Source organism: Haematobia irritans, chromosome 4 (assembly GCF_050003625.1).
Source record: "Haematobia irritans isolate KBUSLIRL chromosome 4, ASM5000362v1, whole genome shotgun sequence".
Taxonomy (NCBI): domain Eukaryota; kingdom Metazoa; phylum Arthropoda; class Insecta; order Diptera; family Muscidae; genus Haematobia; species Haematobia irritans.
In genome coordinates, this window is record NC_134400.1 from 222514819 (window position 1) to 222535908 (window position 21090).

General features: G+C 37.5%; 1 protein-coding gene across 1 annotated transcript in view; it reads left to right on the forward strand.

Annotated features, from left to right (window-relative positions):
* Positions 1–18171, forward strand: part of LOC142236010 (cubilin homolog) — a 32867-nt gene extending 14696 nt beyond the window's left edge. The window contains exons 13-22 of the mRNA XM_075307260.1: positions 45–136; positions 5498–5987; positions 7230–7387; positions 7453–9257; positions 10229–12572; positions 12642–12818; positions 16933–17092; positions 17224–17387; positions 17454–17748; positions 17809–18171. Of these exons, the coding sequence (XP_075163375.1) occupies positions 45–136; positions 5498–5987; positions 7230–7387; positions 7453–9257; positions 10229–12572; positions 12642–12818; positions 16933–17092; positions 17224–17387; positions 17454–17748; positions 17809–18038 (5915 nt within the window). The 3' untranslated portion in view covers positions 18039–18171. The remainder of the gene's footprint in view (positions 1–44; positions 137–5497; positions 5988–7229; positions 7388–7452; positions 9258–10228; positions 12573–12641; positions 12819–16932; positions 17093–17223; positions 17388–17453; positions 17749–17808) is intronic.
* The last annotated feature ends 2919 nt before the right edge of the window (positions 18172–21090 follow it).

Consider the following 21090-nt stretch of genomic DNA (forward strand, 5'->3'; position numbering starts at 1 on the left):
TTGGTAGTAATTTTACTAACAAAGAAACTTTATTTCCTTTTCAGGTACTATGATAACTTTCAATATTTTGCAATTCGATTGTTACTGTACGAAGGATCAACAAGGAAAACTGCAATGTAATCAAAATGGATTGGGGGTAAGTATAAACTCTGGATCAATTTATAGTAGAGGTGGAGAACTATCGATAGTCGGCGCCATCGATAGTCGACGATAGTAATTTCACAACCATCGATAGTTGACGATAGTACTATCGATATTCGACGATAGTATCGTCCACAATAATATACATATTTGGTTCGTATTTAAAATTTGTTTAATATTTTAATATGAATATTTTACGATATTAATGTTATTTGATCCAAAAGATTTGGCTTAAAAATAAAACAATGTTAACATTTTTCGCCTCTCGAAAACAATTTGTCCCGCTTTGTTGCAGGGATGTTTGTATCGTACAAAACGGCTCTTTTAAAGTAAGAAGCTACTGAATGTATTGACGATCTACACGCTCACAAAAAATCGCTTCTGTAACATATACTCCCAAACATATTTTGCTTCAAGCATATATATTTTTGGGTATTGCCCAAACATTTATATGTTTGATCTCTTCCAATATATAATATGTTTGAAAGCATATTGGTCTAAACAATATATGTTTGGGTAGTCTAAGTTCCAAACATTTTGTATTTTTGCATCCAAATTCAATAATGTTGTCTTCCAAAAAACAATATGTTATTATGTGAACATATAATATGTTTGGAAGCATTTTGCACCCAAAAATATTATATGCTTAAAAAAAATTCTCCCAAACAATATTGTGCTCAAAATTTTATTTATTTCTTTATTTATATATTTACAATCATAATGAATTATGAAAATAAACAGGTAATATAGGTGCTAACAACATGGGTTTTCGACCTGAATGCTCAAAATTTTGTTTCTGCCCAATTGTATATTCCCCGACATCTTTCTCACTTCCACGAGATTTTTTAGTTTTAGCACCTTTTTCTGTAATACAAACATTGAAGAAGAAATTATTCAATTTTATGATTTTTTTTATTTTAATTTTACCTTTTGCCGGACGGGGATCGAACAGCGGACCACACAGTTTGTAAGGATCAAAGAAGTAGCTGATCAATTGCCCAAGGAAAAATAAAATGTTAATTTTGTAATAACAAGCAACAACCACCAACTTAATTCAATATCGCTCCCTGTTAAATAGCGCTCCAAGCTACTAAACACATATATGTTTATAGGCTATTTCTAAATTAATATATGTTTGCATCCAAGCATATTATATTTACAAACATTTTATGTCCCAAACATAATATGTTCTAACATATTAACATATATGTCCCAAACATGTTATGCTAGTTTATGAACATTATATGCTTGCACTCAAAAATATTGTGTTTAAAAATTTGTGTTCCAAACATATAATGTTTATAGCCAAACATATGAAAAACAGTCTTTTTCATCCGTGTACAATTTGTGCTTGTCGGTGCAATATTGGCAGTATCCGCCGAAATAGCTGGAATCAGAGGCTAGAATTTCCAAGCCAGAATGGTATCTTTTTAGATGGTCGTGAAAATTCGATGTGTTTCTGCTCGTTTTATACTCCTTTCCGCAATTAAGGCACTTTGAAAATTGTTTGTCCTCTGACCTTTTAAAATATTTCCATACTCGAAGGATTTTATTTTTCTTTTTTCTCTCGGTAGCGAAATCTTTCTCTGAGTCTGTGCTGTTGTAATCACATGCCTGACATGGTCGACTCACTGACTGTCATGGAGCTCCGAAGTTTAGCTGAAATTCAACACATAGTCAAAACTCAGAACCACTTTAAAAGTAAATATTATACTTCTTTGGAAGAAGCGATCCATTCCTTTAAATGCTGCAGCAGACGTCACAAAAAAGGAAAATATTTGGTGATGTGAAAGCCAAACTATCGACTAACTATCGATAGTACCATCGAAAATGTCTGGCTGCTATCGATAGTAGCTCGACAGTGCCCAACAATCGATAGTGCTATCGATAGTTCTCCACCTCTAATTTATAGTGTCTCGAACCCCTAGCGAATACTGATTGTTTGATAACCGCCTCAGAATCGATCTAATATTTTAGGTTAGTTCGAACGGCAGTCCTCACAATAGTGGTCCGATTTTTATTAAATTTGCTACAAGGATGTTGTTTGAAAAGAATGAGTTTTGACAAAGTTTGTTTCTCCCGACTTCAGCAAACAGATCCATAGGTTCTATTGCACATATACGAATGACACGAAAACCCTATAGCCCTAGAACTAGATCAGTTCCCAATGATTAGCGTCGTCTGGTCTTATTAATGACTGGGTTCAGAACGTTTCTACGACATTCTGGCCATTAATATACATTTCAATTCAAAAAGTCGAGAAGTCTCGAGAATTGTGTAGACCATCTGATCTTTTCTGCAGTTAGCCACAGTCCTTTCAATATGCTGTCAAGGGAAAGTTGTGAAAAAAGTCAACACATTAGCTGTTTGTGCCATAAAGAAGTGAGCTAACTTCCCGGAAAAAGTAGCGTTACTCACAAATAAGCATGATGATATTCCTCTAGCTAATCATGACCTAATGCGGGTGCCTGACCACAGTAACATACCAGGGACCTGCGAAGCGGACGAGTTAGCAAGGCTAAAAACTACCTTATATGTTCCAGAAGAACTAGCATCTGTTGGCATGCTTCTACTTGCAAGTTCATTCTGCGTAAAAGGCTGTTATGATGGGAGCAAGACACCAGGCAAAACACACTAGATATGCTAGTGTTTTCAATGTGTCAGTTAATTTACTCATAAAATCCACCTTTTGTGTGAGTGTCCCACACTTTCTCCGATGCGTTAGAGAATTTTAGAGACATATAGCTTTAGATTTCTGATTGTCCTGGAAAATGTTGACTTAAACAATCTACTAAGAGAGTGAAAGGGCTAACTGGAATTCACTGATGTCATCATTAGTGCCTCCAAGGTAATGGACTTCAAAAGTAAAAGACTTGATTTCCGGGAAACACGAAATTGTCGTGACACGCGTGAATCACGTGAGTCGTGAACAAAATCTCAAGCAACTCTCGTGAATGTGCGTGAATGGGACTGAAATAAATATGTCGTGCGTGAGCGTGCGTGAGAAATAAAATCGGTTCTTGAACGTGAGTGAATAAAATTTCTGCAAAATCACGCTCACGAAAAAAATTAAGATTTAATTCTTAGTCGTAACAGGTTGGCTGATAAGTGCCCGGCATATTATTTTTATATAGTACCAACCTTCAAATGATTCTTGTCAAAATTTGACGTCTGTAAGTCAATTAGTTTGTGTGATAGAGCGTCTTTTGTGAAGCAACTTTTGTTATTGTGAAAAAAAATAGAAAAAAAGGAATTTCGTGTTTTGATAAAATACTGTTTTCTGAAGGGAAAAAATACGGTGGAAGCAAAAACTTGGTTTTATAATGAGTTTCCGGACTCTGCCCCAGGGAAATCAACAATAATTGATTGGTATGCAAAATTCAAGCGTGGTGAAATGAGCACGGAGGACGGTGAACGCAGTGGACGCCCGATAGAGGTGGTTACCGACGAAAACATCAAAAAAATCCACAAAATGATTTTGAATGACCGTAAAATGAAGTTGATCGAGTTAGCAGAGGCCTTAAAGATATCACAGGAACGTGTTGATCATATCATTCATCAATATTTGGATATGCGGAAGCTCTGTGCAAAATGGATGCCGCGCGAGCTCACATTTGACCAAAAACAACAACGTGTTGATGATTCTGAGCGGTGTTTGCAGCTGTTAACTCGTAATACACCCGAGTTTTTCCGTCGATATGTGACAATGGATGAAACATGGCTCCATCACTACACTCCTGAGTCCAATCGACAGTCGGCTGAGTGGACAGCGACCGGTGAACCGTCTCCGAAGCGTGGAAAGACTCAAAAGTCCGCTGGCAAAGTAATGGCCTCTGTGGGATGGGATGCGCATGGAATAATTTTTATCGATTATCTTGAGAAGGGAAAAACCATCAACAGTGACTACTATATGGCGTTATTGGAGCGTTTGAAGGTCGAAATCGCGGCAAAACGGCCCCATATGAAGAAGAAAAAACACAACGCACCGTACCACAAGTCATTGAGAACGATGGCTAAAATTAATGAATTGGGCTTCGAATTGCTTCCCCACCCACCGTATTCTCCAGATCTGTTCTCAGACCTCAAAAGGATGCTCGCCGGGAAAAAATTTGGCTGCAATGAAGAGGTGATCGCCGAAACTGAGGCCTATTTTGATGCAAAACCGAAGGAGTACTACCAAAATGGTATCAAAAAATTGGAAGGTCGTTATAATCGTTGTATCGCTCTTGAAGGGAACTATGTTGAATAATAAAAACGAATTTTGACAAAAAAAATGTGTTTTTCCTTGTTAGACCGGGGACTTATCAGCCAACCTGTTATGTTAACTGAAATTAATGTAGCTGTCGAACTATATTCTAGTTATGAATTATATTATCTTTGCTCATTCCCGGTTGGAAAATGTCGTGAATCTCGGGAATTTGTCGTGAGTCACGTGAATTGTCGTGAATCGTGAGTGAGCGTGAGTCTTCAAACAGAGTTCGTGCGTGAGCGTGCGTGAGTACTGGTTTTCAGTTCGTAAATGAATGAATTTCGTGAGTGGGAGTGGATACCACACGTATCGTGCGTGAGCGTGCGTGAATAAAGATTTTGCTTTGTTAATATGGGTGTGTATGAGTGAAATTTCACTCACACGCACACCAACCAATCTTGAGTCCTCAATTTCTTTGTTCAGGAAATGAGTAGAATGTTTGCTCTAACTATTAAAGGCGAGTTGTGTAGATCGATATTCAGATAACAATTCAGATAACAAATTCCCTCAAGATTTTCGGGATTACGTCCGAAGATCAGGCAGGAAGGCAGACGTCGGACAATATTTTTGGATTTTATGAATGTTTAGTACAAAGTTTTTCACTGGCAACTTACTAGAAAACGAAAAAAAATTAACATGCATAGAAAGAATAAAACCAGATGCTTCGATTTCATTTACTCGATGGACTACATTTTTGTCTCTTTTTCACTATCTCTCGGCAAAATTTAATTTATTTCTTTCAAACTACATGTCTCTGTTTCTCTCTGGTTTCTAAATATGGTGTATTATACAAAAACATCTAAAGGTTGAGTTACATACCATACGTTAATGCGTCTTTTGATTGAAGAGTTGAATTTTTTCTTTGAAAGCAACAGTTTTGTTAGAGTGCTTCATACTGAAAAATATCAACATTTCCATCAACGCACGGATTAACACATGATATGTAACTCAACCTTAAGTTATTCTAGCCCTACATACTATATATAAATTTTGGGAATACCAAATGAATCCCTTTATGTCTGTTTGTATTGAATACCAAAATATATAAAATTTTGAATTTGAATATATGTAAAATATCTAATATACACGAAATTGTGTCTTCCCTAGGTCAAAGTCAACAATTTTGATGCCGATCTGTCATCTGACACTTATACCAAATTCATGTGTGAGGACCATCAAACGGATCTAATGTTTGAAGCATCCAAGTTGGATATATATAGCAAGAACATTAATTTCCATGCCAAATATTCAATAACACAAAATTCATGTGGTGGTGATATATCATCGCCACGGGGATCATTGGCGTCCCTCAACTATCCATCGACCTATCCACCGAATGTGGAATGTACTTGGACACTGAAAGCCTTAAAAGGCAATAATTTACAATTACGAATGGAGGAGATGGATATAGTCGAGAGTGAAGGGTGTAACGAAGACTACTTGGAAATCAGGACCGAGACAAATGGAAAGTTATTGGCTCTATATTGTGGCAATGATCTACCTCAAGAATCATTATCCACTTCTAATTCTTATTGGATACGTTTCCGAAGTTCAGAAGGTAGTAGCGGCAAAGGTTTCAAACTAAAATGGAGCTATGGTAAGTTCCTTATAAAGCAGAATATTTGCCATGTGCATAATCTTTTCGAACTATCATAATTCCTTAAGAATTCCAACATACTAGATCCCCAGGAAATCAAATTATGAACGGATATAAAGATAAATCGATATGGACGCTGTACCCCCATGAACATCTTACTTGAAGATCTTTTGCTACAGACATTACTTTTTAATATTCTCGAGTCCATTTAAACTTACGATAAGTCGAGCCCCAACTAAGTTGGACATGAGGCGCTGCACTCAAAATACTACTTTTCTTTCTACCCACCTCATCAAAATATCAGTATTGGACGGTGGCTTGAAAAGGATGACGAATATAAACTCGACAATGATAAATGTGAACATCGTCTCCAATATTCCACTGTATGCCTATTTCTATCTTCCATAAATATCGCAAAAAATCTCAAGGTAGATAGTCTTGTACTATTCACCATTACTAGACTTTGATAGTGGATTCATACACCCTTTTCCAAACCTTGGGTGTGACATACATAGAAGTTTTGGGCTAATTGAGCTCGATAGATTATAGAGTCAGTCAGTTAGTTCAGGCTTACGTGGACTACTAGTCCATGTAAGACCACAGGTGGTGAACTTGTGTCGCATAAGTGAGTGCTGCATACACTGCATGTGAAATCACTCAGAAAACTCACCAGCATTACAGCTTGAATTGTCAGTCAGCCTCTCGTTGTAAATCATTCAATCACGGGCTGCTTTATGAATTTTCGGATGAAAAACTCGCTGGAATCATTTCGCGAAAAGCGAATGATACATTGTCATCTATCCTACCAGAAGGATCCTCTGTGTGGAATTGAATCTAATCTCCAGATTCAGTTCCCTGGTTCTATTATCAGAAGGCCAAAACTCTCTCCTACTATCGCTGACAAATTTGATCTCGTTCGAGGAATTAGACAAAATGGTAGCTATTGAGTTTCCGATACCAAGGTAGTAGCTACTGAGTTTCCGAAGATTTTCTCAATACATTTTTACTAAAACCGCTATAACAAAAAAAAAACGTTTATGGCATACCAGTTTCCTTTCTAACCAGGTGTTCAAATATTACGAGGCCTGTAGGTAATGCACTAGTCACCACGGTGGATGATCTGATGAGAAATTTCCAATTGGTTTAAAAGAACAAGTTAACAAATTTTTTTGTCTGCTTGATTCTGTCAAAACTCCATTTTTGTTTACCACACATAATCGCTTAAGTTTACTCTCTTTGCAGCACATCTAAATGAGTTCTCCAATCAATCCAAAGGAACAATAGAGTCGCCATCACCAGATATGATTCGTAATGACGAAGAGTCATACGCTTGGCGTATTTTTGTCAAAAAGGGAAATTTCATTAAACTCGATTTCGAACATTACAGTGAGGGATTAAATGTACGTATAAAAAGATACTCATCCGCCTAGTAGAACAACATTTTTTTTCCTTTTTTATTTTATAGCTTTATGATGGCTATGATGATACAGCTCTTTCTGTTGCCATTCAGTCAGCACCTTGGATCTTTATCTCTAGTACCAATGTGGTGTATCTTAAAACGGATAATGAACACATCCAACAGTTCTCTATTAAATGGACTGAGACTGATTCCAAACCTTTGGAAAAAAATATTACAACTGATAGTACGTGCAACCACAATGTCACATTGAGATCTCGCGTTAGTATCCTTGTCAAGTCTCCTAATTATCCCGATGGCTATGAAAAAAATCTCCACTGTGAATGGATCTTCAAAGCTGAGAACGAAACTCACCACATTGTCTTTAATTTGTATGAGGTGAAATTAGAAGTGATGCCCGGGTGCTCAGCTGATTATGTACAAATGTTCACCTCCCCGGACATGGTACATTGGCATGGTGGTCAGAGATTTTGCAATAGTAGTGATATGACTCGTACTCCAGTCCATACCGTACATGGCACTCCCCATCTGAAATTTGATTTTGTAACGGATCAGACCTTTAATCGCACAGGATTCAAAGGCATTGTATCTAGTAGATGTGGTTCGAACTTAACGCAAAGTGTGGGCTTTATCCAAGGTAACAAACTGATGTTCGAAACCGATTGCACCTGGCACATAATTGTGAAGCCCAGCAAACGTATACTTCTGCAATTGGATTATCCACCTCTGAGTGCTGATAAGTTAAACGAGTGTCTAGAGTATGCCCTGATCTATGATGGTTTCGATGAACATGCCCCCCTCATTGCACCTGGCAAATTTTGCAATCCTCAGAATGCAACACAGATTAAGATGAACTCAACATCCAATTCATTGACGATCAAGTATAAACTCGTCGTTCCCAGAAACCTTCTACCGAGTCGATGGAATCTTACATACCGTGAATTTTCAGACTGCAATGAGGAATTCCGTTTAATACCAGAAGCTTCCGTCGTGAATATAACATCTCCCAACTATCCCAATGTCCCTCATCCCCATACAGAGTGTGAGTGGAGAATAGTGGCACCTCCTGGAGAGATAATCAAAGTGGAATTTGTTGAAAGTTTTGATATGAGTGGAAGATTTTGTAAACAGGAGTACATTGAATTGTTCGATGGTTCCACGTCATTGGCCAGAAACTTGGGAAAGTTCTGTCGTAGGCCCTATGTGATGAGAACTACTCAAAATATTCTCTATATGCATTATTTGACAGATACCATCGAACCGAGAAATGGTTTCAAAGCCCGCATATCTATCGATAAGTGTGGTGGTTCCTACAATGAAATGAGGAATACGATAACATCATCAGGTTATCCCATACTGGGTTCATATCCTGCCTACAGTGTGTGTGACTATGCTATATCCTTACCTTCAACGTCGCAGATAAGGCTAGTCTTCGAGGATGTTCATTTGCCCTTTAATTCCCATAAGCTTAAGGAAAATGACTACTTAGAGATTATACCCCTGGACGAGGAGAAGAAGACTGATCAAGAACAAAATGAATCCAGTCCTCCGATATTCGTCTTTGGCAATGCCACAAAATCAATGCAATTGAGATTGGATACGAACAGAGCTATTGTACGATTCCATACCTTCACTAAAAATACTCAATATCGAGGATTTAAATTGAAGTTCCTTGCCTCAACTGGCTATTGCCAACAAAATGTTGTCGGAGACTCTGGTGTTATATCGATGAATTTCCCCAAGAAATCTACTTTCACTACATACTGTCAATGGAAAATTACTGTACCGAAAGGCTTGCGAGTTCGTCTGGAGTTTCTTAATATGAACGATTTGCAGGAACAAAATGTAACTACGTAAGTATACCTAAAATTTGCCGTCTAAAGAGATCATTCCCACAAATATTTTTTAATCAATATACAAATTAAAAATTGCTGTGATGATTCCCGTCATTAGAAATCAGCATACAAAATCCAAAGTGAGGCATACCCTCCATCCAGATCTTTACTAAAGACTAAGGAAATGTCCAGTCGTCCGAACTGAAACATGTGTATGTTAGTTAGGCGTGTATAGATTCTGTATAAATCGCTCATTTCGAAATCAAGCTAACATGAAGAGTAAAAATTAATCACCCAGCTAAATGAATCAATGAATATGAAATTGAAATGCTTCCTAAAATCCCTTGCTAGATCTGACACCTGATATAGGTTCGACGAAGAGTGCAAAGTCCAGGACTATTTCCTTTACCCAAGTTGCCAAGATACTTCACAGACGAAGAGTTCTTGTTGTGACACAAAAATGCATTTTTGTGTGGCCGAGTGGCATTTTTGTGTGGGTGAGTGGCTCATATTTATATGATTTGACATCGGATTTATTCACTTAATTGCTTTTAGTTATTGTAAATTTTCGGTCGATTTTCTTCTAATTGGTCTTATTTCTTACGTTAAAGTATCATCTTTACTAAAATGAAGAGAAACCCGACGTAAAAAACGATTTTTTTTTGAAAATTCGCCCTATTTTCATCGATATATTCTGAAGCACTTAACTTATCACAGATCCAATTGTACACGTTTGTTAATAGCTTGAATTTAAGTATCAATAATTATACAGTCGGACATTTCGCTCGAGATATGTTTTGTCTTGTGAAAAAGGGAATTCAGCAGATGAAAATACATTAAAAAAAGTAACCTCTCATCACATGTATATTTTTAGTGTAAACTAGTGTTATTTCAATACGAAAAATTTAACAAAGATGCTATTTTTATCCATATTTAATTAACTATTTATTTAAAAAAATATTTATATGATTCATTATCTCTTCTTTCAGCACGCCCACATTTTCTCTATGGAATGACGAGACCTATTTAAGTCAAATAACCACGTTTGATGTCAATACCTTTGTTCCGGACCAGTTTATTCAGTCTACAGATAACAAAATGTCTGTGAAAATTCTTGTACCTCCCAGTGATGTGCAATTCAAAACGATTCGAGCACGTTACACATCCAATATTGAATCTCCTTGTCCGTCGCCAATCAATGAGGAAAATCGGGCTGGCCTCATCGATATCAATGACCAACAAGAAGTATTCAATACCAATTATAATTGCCACACAAAGATCAAGTTCAATTCAGGCAGTACCTTGGTCTTCAATATTACAACCTTGGAATATTGGCATGTGAACCAGAGTAGAATCACACATTCGGTTCTAGTGTTTCGAGATGGGACCATCACTACCAGCTATAGGGAAAATCTGACAAACGTTTTGCAACCCCTGAACCAGGAGGCTGGAGACTATCGCCTCGTTCAATCCCAGCATGAACACATCAAACGCCTTACCATGACCTATAGAATACACAAATGTGGCGGCCATTCAGTGGTATATACAGATAAATTCACAGTCCAACAACCCGAAGTGACAGACGTCAACTATGGAGCCATTATGTGTGTCTGGTCACTGACAAAGCCACCATTCCTAGGAGGATCAGCATCTGAATACCGCCTTTCGGGTAATTTCAGCTTTAGCGACAATTGCGATCGTGAATTTGTGATAATCAAAGAGAGACGTTGGGCCGCAGACTCCGTAATAAAAATCTGCAAAGATAACCAGGAGGCATTCGAGGGATACACATTGAAGAGCCATCTAACCTATATTGTCTATCAGGCACAAAACTATGGTTCTGGTGCCACAAAATTTTCTATGGTCAATCGTAAGACTCTGCAGTGCGGTAGTGAATCTCTCGTCTCGTTCTTTCAAACCGTCGTTCAAGTTGATGCGGCCCATTATGTTAACAATATTGATTGCTCCTGGATATTCTATACCAAACCGGGTAATTATCTTCAAGTGAATTTCTACAATCGTTTCTTCATAGAGCACTCAGCCAACTGTACAAAGGATTATCTGGAGATACAGTATGACGAGGATGGTATTTGGATCCCAGGTCCCCGCTATTGCGGCAGAGAATTACCTCTACCCTATAACGCTACCTCGCAACGTCTACGACTGACATTCCACACCGATGGATCTGTCAAAGGCGATGGATTCACCTTGAATATACGCAGCCACTGTACGGTTGTACTCAATGTCACGTCCGAAGTGCAAAAGGTGGAAAGTCCCACTCCCTTAGGATTCGGCGGTAGGCGACTTCAATGCAACTACATCTTCCGGTCGAATGACAGCACTAAACTGATTAATGTCCGTACCATTCACGACTTACCCAACTATGTGACATGTAGCCATGGCTTCACGGTTTACAAACGAAACGAGGAAGGTGTGGAGCAGCCCGACGAGAAAAAGTGTGCAAGGGATTTTGAAGAACGGGCTTACAAATACTTGAGACTCTCCTATGATTCGTATAGCAGCACCAAATACACCATCGAGTATAGTCTCGAAACTTGTGGTGGAAATATCACCACATCGAGAACCTCCATACGTCCTCAGAAGCATGAGTCACCCCAAAATGGTTATGCGGACGATATGAACTGTGTTTGGTATGTAACCGCCCCGGCCGATCGTTCCATAGCCATTGAATTCAAATACTTTGATACTGAAACTGATTTCGATTATGTGAGCATATATTCGGGTCGCTCCATAGAAGCCGAGAAACTTGTTGAGAAATTGACGGGAGATCTCAGTGAGAATCCTCCTATGGTATTAGTCGATCGTAATGAGGCCGTAATTAATGCAATTTCGGATATATCCAATACTGCGAAAGGTTTTCAGGCCCAGGTGTTATTCCTTCCAAACTGTAATGAACGTACCTTCATAGCTGAGGACAGTTCACCTCTCAATTTGGTTCGAAGCTTTACTCTATCACCTGGTGGCGATCAGTATATATGCCTCTATAGCCTAAGTGCTCCCCAGGGATACCGTATCGGTGTAAATGTTAGGAAAATCCAAATGAACTCTAACCTCGTTCAGTGTGGAAACACTAATGCAAGTTGTTCCAGTGACTCATGTAACACTTTGGAAATCTTCGATAGTATGGCCGTTGGTCAAGTCCCGATGGGTAAATTTTGCCAAACAACGAATTCCTCGTTGGTAAGTTCGTATCAGGATGCAACAGTGAAGCTGGTGGCCAAGCAGCCAGGTCAAGTTAGCTTTGAAATCGTTTTGTCCCTGGAAAAGAGCTACTGTGGGTCAAACACACAATTCAACCTAAATGATAAGGCGGTGAGTGGCAACATTCTACACATTTTGAAGTTTATCTAAAGCAAAGAAAAATCCTGTTTCTTCCAACAGAATATGACTTTGGTATTCCCACTAAACAATAATACATCTTACGGACCTAACATCCATTGCACCTGGTATCTGAATTCATCTACATCGTTGTACTTCGATTTTAGCTACATTGACTTGCAGAATGCCTCACAGATAACTGGAAAGTGTTTGGACTATATCCAAATCAAGTACAAAGATGTAAGTTACCTTCGAGATTTAAAGTTCTATGGAGATATTTCACAATGCGACCAACTGTCCCAAATATTAAGGAGTACTTAAATGATGGCAGTTATAATGAGTGCAGGTGAATTTGTAGATAATAGGGAATTGGAAGACGATCGTACGTTGGTCGGGTTCCCCGGATGTTTCATCTTGCCGTCGTAAGTTAAATTATAGTTGGCGAAGTTTCCAACCCTTAGGACAGATGAACAAAATTCGGACTCAACGGTTGCATCCAGTGCGATAGTGTCGTATTTATTCATTGATTCGAGTCAACCGCAGTGTCAGAAATTGTAATAATTGATTTGGTTAGTTAACCTGTTATATTAGGTTCATTATGATATCACACGTGGTGAAGTTCTCTCTTACAAATGAGTGCTGACGAGTCTATTTTTAAGTCAATAACAAGGGAACTACTTTCCATAGCCACTTCACATTATGAAGATAACAACTTTGAAAAGCTTTGTCCCAGCATTACTGAGAGGGAATGATTCAGCACTGAAATGTTTTTTCGTGTTTATGTTAGTCGAACTGTAGTCGCCTGGGCTTCAGCAATGCCATTGGGAGTTAGATTCAGACATGGTATTATTTCATTTCATTTCATTTATTTCAATCAATAATCAAAAAGCCTAAATTGGCCTATACAATTATGCAGTTTTCCAATGTTTGACACTGTAATTAATAATACATAAATATAATATCATCTTATGAACTAATAATTCACTGTTATACCTAATACTTAAGACTAATAACTGACACGAATGTGGATAGCATTGAAGATGTGGTTTACCATAAGCTCGTACTTTAATATAATTTTCAGATGAACTGTAACATACAGTTTCGAAATTGATCACAAGTCGATGAGAAATTTCTCCTTTCGTAAGGAACGAACGTATTCCACAGTTGTATCGAGCGGACGCGGAACGACCTTTGCATAATTATTGACCGGTACTGTGGTACTTACAGAGACTGTGTCCGGGCCGAATTGCCAAAAATGAATTTCGAGGATAAATAGGATGGTCTATTATATTTAACGACCTTGTACATAAGAAGAAGCACTCTAAGTTTCACTAGGCTCTCAAAACTACATCCTATAAACTGATACACATATGAACTTATATGGTCACTGTAATTAAGGCTATATACAAAACGAATTATTCTGTGGAAACACAATTTCAGTCGATCAAGACTACCAATACAAGCACCTGAATAAACTTCTAACCCATATAGTATATGGGGTAATAACACAGACAATCCAATAGTCCTTCATACATCAGGTGTGAGAGATAAGCCAGTATTGTAGAGTCTCCTAAGTAAAATCGATATCCTCGATACTAGTCTGTTTATGTGTACATCAGACTTGAGATGGCTATCGATGTAAAACCCTAAGACCTTCATTAATGCCACATTTTCAAGAACCACATTATTCAACGAGAATCGCAGTAAGGAGTCCGGAAGTCCAAATACCATGGAACGCGATTTTGACACGTTGACATCAATAAAGTTCGCTCGACAACAGTCCACTACAGCCGCCAAATCCCTATTCACGCTCTCCTCAAAAGCTCGATAGCTACTGCGATCGCAGTGGGCAAGTAATTGCAGATCGTCTGCATATAAGTACCCTCTCATAACAGTCAAAACGTCAAAGACATCATTCACATAAAGCGAAAATAAAATAGGAGCCAGAATTGAGCCTTGCGGCACTCCGCGAAATATCAGGCGCTCTTCAGAATCAATGTCTTTATGGCGGACAAACTGCCTTCTTCCTCCAAGAAAAGATTTCACCAAACGACATGCTGATGAGGAGAATCTATAAACCTCATATAGCTGATTTATCAAAACGTTATGACTAATCGAGCCAAAAGCCCGACTTAAGTCCAAGCTCACTAAAACTACGGTATTTCTTTCATCTACCGACCTTCTTAATTCATCGACAAGATCTACTATCAATGTCGTTGTACTATGACCTCGGCGAAATCCTGATTGGTACGATGATATTAAGTCGTTCCCTTCCACAAATGTAACAATTTGAGAATTCATCAACAATTCTAAACCTTTAGAGATAGCAGGAAGAATACTTATCGGTCTATAATCAGCAATACGTTGTGGAAATTTAACCTTTGGTACTGGAACAACTCTCGCACATGTCCAACTTTTAGGAAAATTGCAGGTAGTCAATATGGTATTAAAAACGTGTACAAGATGTCTGCCTAGCACTGGGAAAACTGCTCCATTAGCTCCATTGTAAACTAATTTGTCAGTTCTTTCAAATCTCATTGTCGAAAGCTCGCATTTTCAAAAGTGCTATTGATTCGGTCAGAAGTACAGCAACTGAGATTGGCGCGATCTGCAGAAGTCAACCTATGTGTTTGAACTGCATTATAAAGACACTGAGATTGAAGTTTCGACTCAGAAAAAAAACTGAATTCCAAAATTACATTCTAATGTCATCATATAGTCTTTCTATGATTTAAGTTTCGACGGAAACTTCAATGTTTGAAATGGAGAAGTAAACCTCAGTTTTTTAACTTCAATCTAAAGTGTCATTGATTGAACTCAATGTATGAACTACATTCTGAAGAATCATTGATTGACGTTCCTACTAGAACCATCGTGTTTGAACTGGTGAAGTAAACTGAAGTGTTTGGACAGCATTCTATAGTTTGAACGACAGGCTGAAAACTCAGTTTTTTTAAATACATTCTAAAGAATAAGTTATTGGAGTTCCGACTTCAGCCTCATTGGTTGAAGTTGTGAAGTAAACTTAAGTGTTGAGACTGCCTTCTAAAGTGTCATTGAATGAAGTTCCGAAACCTCAGTGTTCGGACTGTATTCTGAAGACTCAGTGATTGGAGTAATTGGGGAAGTATACCTTAGTAGTTTAACTGCATGCAAAAGTGGAAGTGTAATCCATAGTGATTGAACTGTGTTTAGATAGTACTCCAATGTGTTTGTGGCTTAACGTTAAGCTGAACTTTAGGGCTGCAGCTTTAGTGAATGAACTGAAAGAGCAAACCTCAATGTTTGAAGTGAACAGCGAAACCTTAGTGTTTGAAAAGCTTTGATTCAGTGGATGATCTTCTGACTGAAACTTTAGAGATTGTACTGCAGGAGTTGTAAAGTTTCGCGATCGTTGTAAAGTAACTCTAGCGCAAAACGACCTTATGTGAAATCCCCATTTAGAAGAACTTTGCCCTCAGTTTTATGTTAATGTTGTAGACTTAAACTAAAGATTAAATGGCCTTAAGGTAACATTTTCCATTGTAAGAACTATCACTTCGTACATTCGGTTTTTATAACAGATTCGTAGCGATACTGCTTATATAATTAAAGAGTTGAGACGATCTCCCGATTGTTTATCCACATTTTTTGCAACGGCATAAACAAACCAGATATGAACCCGTCTGTAAATTTTGTTGCGAACTAGGAATGCCAGATTTTGAAGAAGCAAAAAGAGCACATTCAGGTTATAAAAACGAGCACATTTTTTCAAACAAAATAAAAACATTTAATTCCAATTTATTGAAATATAATTCATTTAAAAATAACGAAAAGGATCATAACATGAACATAAAATAATCCATTTTCATCTCAAACTAATTTTCTTACAATACTTTGTAAGTATTTTTTTTTTTGGTGTTTTTGTGAAAAATGTTATTGAAAGAAGTTTGTTTACATTTAGAACATAGTACAAAGTGAAGAAGCAACATCGGCGTGCTCTTCTTCGACTCTGATATATAAAGTAAAAAATTATTTAATTAGAAAATAACGGCGTAGGAAAATCTCGTAGTGTGACATTTACGTATGTCAATTTACTTTTACCATTTATTGAATCGCGTTGGAGTAATATTTGTTGTGATGCATTAAAAGAGCACAAAAAGAGTACTTAACTAAAAATAGAGCGCTTTTGCGTGCTCTTTTGGCCTATCTTGTTTTAAGAGGACATTTTGTAAAAAAGAGCACATGTGCTCTTTAAAAGAGCACGTCTGGCATCCCTATTGCGAACTCAAGGCGAAATATCTGGATAGGAATTTAGAGTCTTGCAAGCTAATACTGTTTAGAGTTCTCTAATTTTGGATTTCTAATATTTCAGTACGTCGATACGATTTGCGGTCGATCCTCCAATCACTATTTCAACTTGGATGAACACGTACTAAACGATTATACCAATAACACCAATGTAGAAATTATATTTCATAGTGATGCCAATGAGGGTGGCAAGGGCTTTGTACTAAGAGTGACCCGTCAAGAAGGTAATTAAGAATTCCATTTACTAATTTTTAAACATCACTGGCGAGGGTATATTAGTCCGACCAAGAACAAATTCGCTGTTAAGGGCGAGTTTTTTTTTTTTTTTTGTAAACTATTCAATTTTTTATTACAGTCGGCGATAGAGTTTTTAATCAACTCAGCGGTAGCTTGACAGGCCAGTATGGAAAATCCATAGGGAACAACACAATAATTCTTCCGGAAAATTATAATCTCAACTTTTATATCAATCCCGGATATTTCACACTAACAGAGAATTGCAATGAGACAAAACTATTGGTAAGACAACTTAAAGAGATAAATATCGTCCTGTCTTTAAGGCACAGTGTAATTTCACATCTTCAGATAACCGATTTGAAAACCAATAAAACCATATTCGAGCGCTGTGATCGTCAGGGCTTTTCCGGTTATCCAGTCTTCACAACTACCAATGCGGCACGCATTTCCGCAAGTACTTATTATGTGCATGAATTGACTTATTGGGCAAGTGATCGTAAATCACCACCAGGATGCGGTGGCGTACTCTTATCCAAAAAAGGAAATATAGCAAGTCCCCCATATGATAATGACCGCAATTACTCTGAATGTCGCTGGAATATAACCCTACCACCCCCGAATAGAATCGATTTAATTTTCAATTGTAAGTTAATATGAAAGATTTGGAAAGTTTAGAGCTAACTAAGAACCCTTTGTATTGCAGCCTTTGATATGGGTTCTGAGTCAAATTGTCATTTGGATAATGTGAAGTTTTATGACATTATGGACGATGGTACAGAGAAATTACTATTGACGGCATGTGGATCAATTGCTCCAGAACCCTTAATCTCAAAATCCAATCGTGTGGCTGTAGTTTCCAAAAAATCACCAAATTTCGATGGAACAGGTTGGAATCTCTGGTTTAGACCTATGGACCCTCGGGTAGCAATGTAATGCTAAGTATCCTTGAAACAAACTACTTATAATTATCTATGGACCTTGCATGTATTATAACGATATAAAAATCACTACTTACCCTTGGATTATGTATTTCATTGAATAAATCAATTTTGTTTGCAAAAACATATATTTGCAGTTTTCTTTAAACGCTATTAAAGATAATTTTGTTGTTTTTGTCATACCACCTGTGGTAGGTAAAGATCTCTCTTTTAAATAAGTGCTAGCCTTTTCCACGATATGATAAGGTGTCTGCTTTTTTATACCCAAGTCCTAAAGACATGTCCACAATGGTCACAAAACTTCACTGTAAATATTTTGTAATAACCGAAATGTAATCCACGAACAATTTCTACATTTCGGAGTTGATTTTAAAGAACAGAATTATTTTCTTGGGTGTAGTAGAATGGAAACATTGGAATTTTTTCCATGCAAGTGTTGATCAACGTTTCAAAAATTTATGTGCTGTTAAATGTTCCCTCATATGTATTAGTGATAGATTTTCCAAACATTTTATCCAAATGAAAGCAACAAAGTCCAGATAAAAATATAAATTTGTTACATCGAAACTAACGCCCCCTTACTATAAATATTGCAAAATGCAAAGAAAATTGTAAGGTATTCAGCCGGAATGAATGAATATAAAATTTCACATTAATTTAAAAGTTGTGAAATAAAAATAAAAGTGTTTATTATTTAAAACTCGGCATATCATCCAAAAAATTCTTGCATCTTATAAAAAATATCGACAAAAAGTTCGACACATTGCTTGTATCCTCACTCAAACAAAATGATGGCACTAAAGCCATTTAAACTTTATTTTAGTTCTTGCAAATTGATGTTTCCTCAACATTACGAAGATTCCTTCATATTGAATAATTTTTTGTTTACTTTATGAATGACATAAAAACAAGTATATACGGCCGAAAGTTCGGCCATACCCTCAACTATGAATTGCATACAAGGTTCTACTCAAGGCATATTTATGAAGGTATTTTCAAGCTATCAGGTGATTAAAATCTTTTCATTTGAGCAGAACTTTGATTGTCGGTATTGTTAAATGGCATAGGTGTAGCTAAAGGGGTTTATGGGTTTGTTATCTCCACCTACCAAATACCATGCAGTATTTCTTCAAACATAGTTTATATGTTTGAAGAAATAGGAAGAAACATATATCGTTTCTTCCTCTTTACAAGTATTTATTTTTTTCTCTTTTTGAGGTATCTTCACAATGAGCACACATTGTAGCTTTTATCCCTTACGAGAATGTTGCTAGCCTTGCCAATGTTCAATTGACAATTGTGACAAAAAAAAATAAAAATTCAAAATAAAATTATTTTATACCAACAACAATTTTGCAATATTCAATTAGTCTTAAATTTATAACAGAAAAGTATCGAAATAAATGGTCTTCATAATTGATGGTAAGAATTACTTCAATAAAGGGTGATACGGTCAAAATTTGGTCAAGGGAAAACGCGTGTAAATCGGTGAAATCGTTTATTTAAAAAATCAAATTAAATTTCTTTTTCAAGTTCACTTAGGATAAAATTCATGAAAAATATTCAGTTAGGCTTTCGCTTTTCCAAATCCGAATTGCCGGGCCTCACGCTTGACACCTGTCATCAGATTTTGTACAGCCACCTTGTCCACCTTCTTCGCCGCAGAAAGCCAGTTTGCCTTGAACTGCTGCTCGTCCTTAGCAGTTTTTTTTTGGTCTTCTTTAGGTTCCGCTTGACAATAGCCCAGTATTTCTCAATTGGGCGGAGCTCTGACGTGTTGGGAGGGTTCTTGTCCTTGGGAACCACGTGCAGGTTGGCGGCGTACCACTCCATAGCCTTTTTACCGTAATGGCAAGATGCCAAATCCGGCCAAAACAGTACGGAACAACCGTGTTTCTTCAGGAAAGGCAGCAGACGTTTATTCAAACACTTTTTCACGTAAATTTCTTGGTTGACAGTGGCGGAAGTTATGAAAATGCTGCTTTTCAAGCCACAGGTACAGATGGCTTGCCAAACCAGATATTTCTTTGCAGTTTTATGTGCTTGAAAATATCTGCTACCTTTCCCCTTCCTTTTAGGTTTCGTCGACCATTACCACGCAGTCAAACTTCGTCAGCATTGTCGTGTACAGCCTCCGGGATCGCGCTTTGGTCGTCGTATTTTGTTTATCATCGCGATTTGGAGTCACTACCTTCTTGTAAGTCGATAGTCCGGCTCGTTTTTTGGCTCGATGCACGGTTGTAGACGATACACCCAGCTTATTTGCGGCATCTCGGAGAGAGAGGTTAGGGTTTCGCTTGAAACTACCGGCAACTCTCTTTGTCGTCTCAGCTGCTTCCGGTTTTCGATTTCCCCCCGATCCAGACTTCCTGGCTGTCGACAAACGTTCCCCAAACACTTTAATTACATTTGTAACGGTTGATTTGGCAACTTTTAGCGATTTTGCCAGTTTGCGTGCGAGTAGCTCGGATTTTCCCGATGCGCGAGCAAAATTTTGATACGCTGCTTTTCTTGCTTGGACGACATTTTGACAACTGAAAAGTGAATTCCAAAATCAAAATAGGAGCAACATTTTACACACACACACCTTCAAAATGAGGGGTATTCAGGTTTTTTAAATGCAAAATTGAAAGAAATACGTCAAGTTAATATTGACCAAATTATTTGGTCAATACCCTTTAATTATTGTGAACCGTAACATATTTCCCCATATTTATAAGCATTCATCGATTCATTTCCAGATTTTCTCTATTTTAAATTTCCCAATTGTTGAACAATTTAAGTCAATTTGACTGACAATCAAAGTTCTAATATAGCGACTGTCATTTTTATTACCTGCGCCACACTGTTGAACAGGGTATTATAAGTTAGTGCATATATTTGCAACACCCAGAAGGAGACGAGATAGACACATGGTGTCTTTGGCAAAAATGCTCAGGGCGGGCTCCTGAGTCGATATAGCCATGTCCGTCTGTCCATGAACACATTTTTGAAATCAAAGTCTAGGTCGCAGTTTTAGTCCAATCGACTTCAAATTTGGCACAAGT